This window comes from Bidens hawaiensis, unplaced genomic scaffold (genome assembly GCF_021521415.1).
Source record: "Bidens hawaiensis isolate Kalapana, Puna unplaced genomic scaffold, B.hawaiensis_p1.1 tig00007028_1, whole genome shotgun sequence".
Lineage (NCBI taxonomy): Eukaryota > Viridiplantae > Streptophyta > Magnoliopsida > Asterales > Asteraceae > Bidens > Bidens hawaiensis.
The window spans coordinates 1,271,179-1,280,026 of NW_027491480.1; the positions used below are offsets into that span (position 1 = coordinate 1,271,179).

The window sequence follows — 8,848 nt, forward strand, 5'->3', positions numbered from 1 at the left end:
GAGGACTGTGGCAGCCATTGATGAGAGTGTGTTAAGGTGGTTTTAGATTTGAAGGTTAAATATGGAGGGAAAGCTGTGAGTCAACTGTTAGTCAACGGGGAGTAGCGTTCGAGTCCGTTAATCAGATCTAAAGGGCGTTAGTCAACTATAAGGTTGGTTAATAAAATGATTTAATAGTTATATACTAGACAAATGTTCGCGCAATACAACGAGTGTTTGAACACAGATCTTGATTAGGGCTGTTTAAAAAGGTTGAGTCTCGAAGCTTGGGCTTGTGGCTCGCTCGATAAATGTTTGAATAAAACTAACTGTAAAAAGTTGATTTGAAACATTTTGAGTTGATTTTGATCATTTTTGTAACCAAGCCAAAATCAATCCTGGATCGGCTTGTTGGCTCGATCTCGAGCTCGCTTAACTTCAAAATCGAGCTAGAGCCTAGCTAAGTTGCCTCGTTTAATTTTGAGCCCGAGCTCAAAACCACCCTGGCTCGAATACGTAACAATTATGAATGTTCATGGTTCGGTACGACGTGACACAGACTCGGACACGACACAATTTTAAGCAGGGTCAATGAAAACAAGTTAGGGCTTTAGGCCCACACTTAATTAAGGTTTTCAAATCTTAAAAAAACATTATATATAGATATATTATAATGAGTAAAGTAAATTCAAATTAATGTATTGGTATGGTGCTAGGCTTGATTGTTAATAAAGTATAGGTCAAATGTATTGATGTGGTGCTATGCTTGATTGTTAATAAAATATAAGGCTTGATTGTTAAATAAGTTTATTAATGATATAACAAAAAAGAAAAAAGTAAAAAAGCTCGTGGTAGCACCCCAAATAGCGAGCTAAGTCGGTATAGTGCAAGCGATTTTATGTTCACGGCCAATGATTTTGAAAACTTTGATCTTTTGGGTTGGTGGAAGCAAATGGAATGCGAATTTCTTGTGCCTACCGCCATGGCCCGCATTTTAATAACCGTTCAAGCTTCTATGGTAGCTTCGGAAAGTGTTTTTTCTTTGAGTTGTAGGATTTTATCTATACGACGGACGAGGCTACCGGCTATGTTATTTTGTTAAAAACTGCTCATGAATATAAGTGCTCTTAAATGAAGATAAATACACACTATTTATGGCACATTTGTTATAATACAAGAAAATCACAAAAAAGAAAAACCCAAAACCAATTTCATACCAAACCAAGAATCATTCACATCTAGAATTTATACAAAAACCAAAATAAAGTTAAAAGAAAAATCCTAGAAATAGCAAATCACCAAACTATATAAAACAAGATAAACAAACAAGCTTAAAAAAGATTGCAATCTAAACAGCCATCCATCATTGTATCGTTATTCGATAGTTCATATGCACGAATTATTTACCAAAAGTTCGGTCTACATGGGTTGAATGTTGACCTGCAATACAAAAAATGGTCGAGTCGGGTCAGATTGGTTATTTTAAAAAATCCACATATTTAATAATTTTTTCATGAGTCCGGACCAAGTAATTTAGCGTTGTCAAACGGGCGTAAAGTTAAGTACTTCACATAATTATGTGAATATACAAACATGAATAAACATTCACGTAAGGACATAAACGAATGTTCACGTACACAAATGAATCAGCGCTGCATGTGTTCATGTTCATTTAATTAATCAAAGGGAATTCCTTATTCATGCTCATTCGTTTATTAAGCAAAGGAACATAAACAAACTTCCCACCGAATGTTTAGTTAAAAGCCCAGTTCCTTTACAGCCCTAAAAATAATGTATGTTAATAACTTAAAACGAGTCAAGTTAGACCGGCCGACTGAAAAACAATTTTTGTTGTTCTCTTTTTTTTTGTGTTTTATAAATAAATAAAGTGTTAAAATATGATCTAATGTTTAATATTAAATGTTTAACGAGGTTGTAAGCATTTTAAACACACTTTGGTGACTTTTGACCTGTTTGACTGGTTCGTCTGTTTCCGTTTATGCTAATTTTTTTAAATATCCCATTTTCTTAATACCCACTCAATAATTTATTTTTAATTATTTTTAAAGAAACCATGTTTCAAGTTTGAGTTAAAAAAAGTCATACCTTGTATGTCTCCATTACCATGAATATTCAAAAAGTCTGTATCTGCTGCCAAATAAGGTGACCTGGAATAGTTGTCCAATATATCTGAAACAAAATGAATTAATCAATAATGGGGCTGGGTCAACCGAGTACCAGGTCAATACTAGACCTGAAAACCTGGGCGGCTTTGGGTTACGGGTCAGAACGGGTTCAGGTGAAAATGGGTTCTAAGCAAAATGAGTTCAGGCCAAAACGGGTTCGAAGCAAATTGGAATTGACATATATCCAAAAAAAACCAAACCCAAAACAAAAGACGGTTTGGTTTTATGTTTTCGTAAAAACCGAATTTTCAGTTCGATTTTGGTTATGCATGTAACTAAAACTGAAAAAACCGAATTAAATGATTGCCATTTTTCATTTTTGAATGCTAATTAATTTATAACCAAATAGATAACTTAACCCAAAAACGTAGCCCAAATGTATAACAATCAATTAATCTTTAATTTACAAAAATACTTAGGCCCACATTAATTACTCTGGGCCAATTTTTTTGGGCCCAAATTTTTAAGCCCAAACATAAACGAAAAAACCAAACCCGATAAAATTGACGGTTTGGTTTTTTGTTTTCGTAAAAACCAAATTTTCGGTTTGGTTTAGGTTTTACATGTAACTAAAACTTAACCGAATTAATAGATTTTCATTTTATTATTTTGAATGTTAATTCATATATAATAACTTAATAAATAATTTAACCCAAATATTTAGCCAAAATGTATAATAAACAGTCAATCATCAATATAATTTACAAGAATACTTGAAACCAAATTCACAACTAAGGGGCCAACTTTTTCCGGCCCAAAAATTTTAAGCCCAAATGTTAAAACTGAACTCAAACCAAAACAGAATGGTTTTTAAAGACTCAAAAACGAACCTGAACTAACTGAGAAATCGGCTGTTAAATCCGACAGGCTAAAGTTTCTTGGAATCTGGCCCAAAAAACCAAACGATGATGCATTGGGATCTACAACCGGTTCGGTAACGGGCTTCACATTCGATTCTTCAGCAATAAAATTTACATTATTTGCAGGATTGAACATAAAAGAGGGGTCTTCTACATAACCAGATTCGGATTTAATTATCCCTTCATTATTCATTCCATGCATAATTCCCATATTTGAATTCTGATTCATTAGCATGTTTGGTGCCACGCCATCCATCTGCATGCACGGGTGGAGTCCACCTGGCAATTTGGCGGTTGCTGATTTCTGCATGTTTTCAAGCTTCATAGGTTGTGTGTTGCTATCTAGTGTATAGCAAGAAGAGTTTTGAATTTGATGCACTGTAATAAAAAGAAAATTATAAACTTATGAACAGAGTTATTGCAAATTATGTGTCTAACTAAACAAATGATCGAACACAAACATTTGAACATTTAAACGAACGAGGTTATTTTTGGTTCGTGTTCGTTTGTTAAGAAAATGAACGTGTTCGTGTTCGTGTTCGTTTATGTTTGTTCGTTAACAATATAAACAGCCGTTTCATGAACAGAGCATGTTTTTGTTCGTTCATTACTTCATTTCATTTTAACTGAATTGATCGAACACAAACAATTAAACAAACGAGGTTTTCTTTTTCATTAAGAAAATGAATGCGTTCGTGTTCGTTTGTTAAGAAAACGTGCGTGCTCTTGTTCATTCATGTTCGTTCGTTTTAAACAAGCATAAACAAACTTCCCGCCAAACGGTTCACTGAAGCTCAGTTCGTTTACAGGCCACCTAACAATGATGGTTCACTTACTCAGAGGAGCATGAGATCCATTAGGAATAGAAACTGAAGCTGCTGACGAGGCAGCGGCTATCTGACTCATCAGCTCGGCTTGTGTTTGAAGCAACTTATTAAATTTCAATATTTGATCCTTCAAAATCAATCGCAAATGATAACCCTTGAAAAAATCTTGATTTTCTTCTTCAAGCTTCTGCCAGACTGAAAATAATAAAAATGTAACACTATCAAATTATTTAATTCAATTATATATTAACAAATATTTATAATTTTTTGTGTATATATTACCAAGTTCAGTAAAACTAGGTTCTATTTTCGCTTGATGTAGTAGAGTACTAACAACTTCCTTTTGACTCATATAAAGCTGAAGACACCTTTCTATAAGATTTTGTACCTGTATAAAAACATTATAAACTAATCAAACTCGGTTAACTAGTAACAAATAACAAGTATAAGTAGCATAATGAACAAATACTGAAAGCATACTAGTTGTAAATCTTGTGGTGAAACCTTTTTAACCTCTCCATTAGACATCTTTCTTCAAAACTAATAACTGATAATAACTTTATCTGAAAATAACATTTAAACCAATTCATTAGTATACAAATCTTGTAACTTCAAACAAGTCGATGATGATAAGTTCAATGCAATTGTTTCAAGTACTCCCACAATTTGCTTAAAAATTCAGATCGAGTGATGCTATTGATGATAACTTGTTGAGGAAGTCACAAAATCATATTAAGTTTTGGTGTAACGTGTGTGTCGGCTTTGAGGAGGCTTGGGCCCGATTTTGTTGAAGACATGCTTTGGGTTTGGGCCTAATGAAGATTGAACACACGAGAGGTCTTTAGCTGGCCCAATATCTCTTTATTTGCGTCTGTTATGTTTTCCTGTTCCCTAAGCTAAAAAAGTCGAGCGTTGGAGAGGCAATATCAAATTCCTAGTTGCAGCCCGTGGATCAGTGTTTTGAAACTCCCTAGGCGCAAGTCAGCCGGTGGGGTATCGACTAGCGATTAATCATATTGAAATTTTTATATGTAATTTTCACACACACACACATATTTATATGTAATTTTGAAGTAGACAGGTTTAAACCCCTCTCGACCCACTCAAGACCGAAATGGCCGGATTAGCGCCAAATAGGACCGATTATCGATTAACTAGACCAATTACTAGGGGTGCAAACAAGCCGAGCTGCTCGTGAGCTACTCGAGATCGGGTTCGTTAAAAAGCTCGATCGAGCCAAGCTTAATTGAACCGAGCCCGAGCTTGAGCCTAAAAACAAGCTCGTTTAATAAACAAGCCCGAGCCCGAGCTTCACTTATCGAGCTTGAGCCGACTTGCGAGCCTAAACTAGCTTGTCATTTATATAAATTTATATATATATATATAATTATTAATTAATATATATAATGTTACGAAAAAATAAATAAAATTGACAAATAATATATATTATTTTACACATAAAATTATAATAGAAAAAACATATAAAAATAATTATAATTATATAAAAAATAATTGATAAATAGTAAACAAGCCGAGCTCAAGCCTAGTCGAGCTCGGGCTTGGCTCGGCTCGTTTACACCCCTACCAATTACCAAAAAAATTTTCCAACACCGCCGTGGACTGTGGCCGCAGGTCAGCTTAGACTGAACCACGTAAATCCTTTCCGCAGTTTAATTGCGTGCTTGTGTGTTTTGCATAACCGATATCCTAAAACAGTGTGTTAGCTTGATATCACACCAAACTGTAGCTGAAGAAACATGAGCATTGAGTAACTTAATAACATCAAATTCGATCGAATTCTATGTAAAATAAATACTTAATTGAAATACCAAATCCTAGGGTTTGACGATCAATTTCAACACAAAACATAACTGCATATCCACTATAAACTAAGCTTATACGGCGATCACATCACAAAAATCAATACGATCAATTAAAATTAAAATAATAACCAATAAGCATCAAATTCGTTCGAATTTAAGCATCAAATCGATTAAATTACCTTGATAGAGTGATTATTAACGGTTGAATTTGATTTTTGTTGCTGTGATCTTATCCAATTAAGCGGAGCTTGTGCATATCGAATAGAACAAGTTGTGCGATAAGAATTAATTAAGAGGGCTTTACGGTTGGTTTTAATATGAATGATCATTGACTGTTTTATTTTTATAAAACTAGTCCTTTGCTTATTGGTTATGTGTCATGTTTTTGCTACTTACAATATATTCTTTTCATTTTAGTCTTAGTATATGTAAACAAGTTGAGCCCGAGCTCGACCATGATCAACAAGCGTAGATTTTTTTATTTTATTTTCTTTTTTTCCCGATCATGAATCATGTGTATTTCTTTTCTCGTAAGACTGAGAGTAATAAAAAAATCAAATCGCACCATTTCCGTAATAGGTAAATGCCTCTTTTTCTCCTGAAGTTGTCGGAATTATTCGTAATAAGATACTGGCTACAATTAAAAAGGTTTTATCAATGAAATTTGCATTTATCCGCGATCAAGACATAGGTAGCAATCTATTCTCATTGTTCTCATTATTTCTCGCGGGAAAATGATTTCCCAAGGAAAAGAATTCTACAGTACGAAATAACATAAAAACATATTCATTCTCATGAAAAAAAGAAAAAAATGGTCCGTCTATTCGATCTTAAAAAACTCAATATTCCAGAAAAGAATTGATAAGAACTAAGAAATCAATATGGGAACTGGACGCTTTCCTTTTAACTTACGAGGGATCGAGATGAGCTCAAACTCGGCTCGTTTTGAGGGTTTTTTTTTTCTAAAGCTCGAGGTTGGCTCGCGAGTTGTGTTCTCAAGCACGGGTTTGGCTTGGCTCGGGCTTGACTCTTTTATTATTTATTAACTAATTTATGCTTTTTTTATTAGTTTTGTATATTTGAGAATAAATGTTAAACAAGAACGAGCCAAAGCTTGGTTGTGAAGTGTTAACTTAATCTATAAAAGTCGAAAAGAGCTAAAACTTAAAGATATATAGGACTCTTTAAGGCTAAACGAGTCTAAACAAGCTTCTCATACAAGGCTTGAGCTCGATAATTAAACGAGCTTTCTTTGAGGCTCGGGATCGGATCTAGCTTGAGATCGGAAAAGCTTGGCTCGTTTCGAGGAAATTATTGATTCAAGCTCAGGTAGCTTGCAAGTAGTGGGGCTCATTTGCACCACTATGTATCACGCTTTGAAGTTTTAAGTTTGGATCTTGTTAAACATTGTATTTTAAAAGTTGTAGAATAAGAGAAAACGAAACTATAAAAACAAACTCAAATTAGCATCAACAGTTTGTATGTTTGTGATTCGGTGAATTATACATTCTGTTTTGAATAAAATTTAAACCGAATCGTGGTAAGCATGCTACGAAAGTGTATTTAAAACTTTATAAAACATTAAGTTGCAAGTATGAAAAAAATTAGATAAGCATAGGGTATAAAGCGTAAATATAGTTAACCTTGAGGAGACTAAAAATTAACTTTTGAGGGGTGCAAACTAAAAATGCTGAATCGGTGCGAGAGACACGTGGAATGAAAGTGGATTGTTATGCACAATTGTGTTGTATCATATGCTTTCCACGTGTAAGGCATGAATAATGATTTGTGTGAGACACCAACATAGCCTTACAAAGTTAAATATAACGGGGAAAACAAAATGGGACCACAACTGCTTAGCTGTTGTGGGGTGACAGTAAAAATTGCAATAATGATGGCAGCGACAATGATGGTGTTGACGGTAGCGGTTATGAGTGAGAACGATCTTAGACTCTTTTACTTTTTATTATTTAACTCCAATGCTATCTAGAGGGAACATTGAATTCCTTTACTTAAAATGGAATTTGAGGAGATTGATCACAATTTCTAGTGTAAGTAATTAAAAATCTATGACAATATCTTTAATAATCATGTGATTTCTAACTATTTTGAGGTCATTTTAAACGTTTTGGCCTTATACTAATAACCTCAAGTCCCCAAATTTTACTTGGATCATTCATAGCGGGTCTTACTATAACTGGTTTATCTGGAAATATACGGACCCATATTTTTCCACCGTGGCGTGCATTTCGTGTCATTGCTCGTCGACCTGCTTCTATTTGTCTAGATGTGATCCAAGCGGATTCAAGTGCCTGAAGAGCGTATTTACCAAAACAAATAGTATTACCTCGATAAGACATTCCCTTCATTCTTCAAATAAAATCTTTTGTTTATGACATGATCCCTATATATATGAGGGAACCGAAGTGACTCCTATTTCAAGTCTTTGATCTCCTATCTCAATTAAGAGGGGTACTTTCACTTTTATAGTAACAACCATTATGGGAACACCCTATTTCAAAGGGTTAATTTGGTGCTAAGTTCATTTGAGAACATTATGGGCCTTCAAACTTAACTATGGCCTATAAATTAATAGATTGGGCCATCATGTTTTTTTAGCTATGCGCCCATGGCCCATGCTAAAGTTTTGAATAGGATCCACTTATATAGAAAACTATGTGTTATTAAACCCGCATGTTGCGACATGGACGTAGTAGTAGGAATTTAGTCGGTATCGCTTCGGTTTGTTATGGTATAGCCGGTAGGGTACCTACATACACAATACCAACTGAAAAATAAAACTAAAAAATAATGTTGTAACATGATAAAAAAGATATCTAAAAATCAAGATATAAAACCTTGCCAAACATGTTCATTGTCGTCCGCATTATAACCGGAACATATAGTATTTAGCAGAGCCGTCTTCAAGATTTTGAGCGCGAACGAGCAATAAAAGAATGACCCTTATGTTGGGTTTCAGTGGTGATCAGTTAAAATTTCTTTTATTAAATCCGGTTCAATAAACGTGACAAATAATAATTAATTACATTAATTAATATACGCAACGGAAAATATATGTTAATCAACACCGAAAACAAAACCCGACAGGATCCGGTTACAAACAATACGAGTACGAGTCAAAGCATTAAATATAAACTAACAATATATTTAAG

The 8,848-nt window shown here is 34.1% G+C and overlaps 1 protein-coding gene across 1 annotated transcript; it reads right to left on the reverse strand.

Annotated features, from left to right (window-relative positions):
* Nucleotides 1-1,175: 1,175 nt before the first annotated feature.
* LOC143634157 (uncharacterized) lies at nucleotides 1,176-5,918 on the reverse strand. Its single transcript, XM_077102313.1, has 7 exons — nucleotides 5,855-5,918; nucleotides 4,333-4,415; nucleotides 4,135-4,240; nucleotides 3,862-4,047; nucleotides 2,996-3,403; nucleotides 2,086-2,169; nucleotides 1,176-1,419 (listed from the first exon to the last, which is right to left on the reverse strand). The coding sequence occupies exons 2-7, from the start codon at nucleotides 4,378-4,380 to the stop codon at nucleotides 1,379-1,381; spliced, it is 873 nt and encodes a 290-aa protein (XP_076958428.1). The 5' UTR covers nucleotides 4,381-4,415; nucleotides 5,855-5,918; the 3' UTR covers nucleotides 1,176-1,378.
* Nucleotides 5,919-8,848: the final 2,930 nt, after the last annotated feature.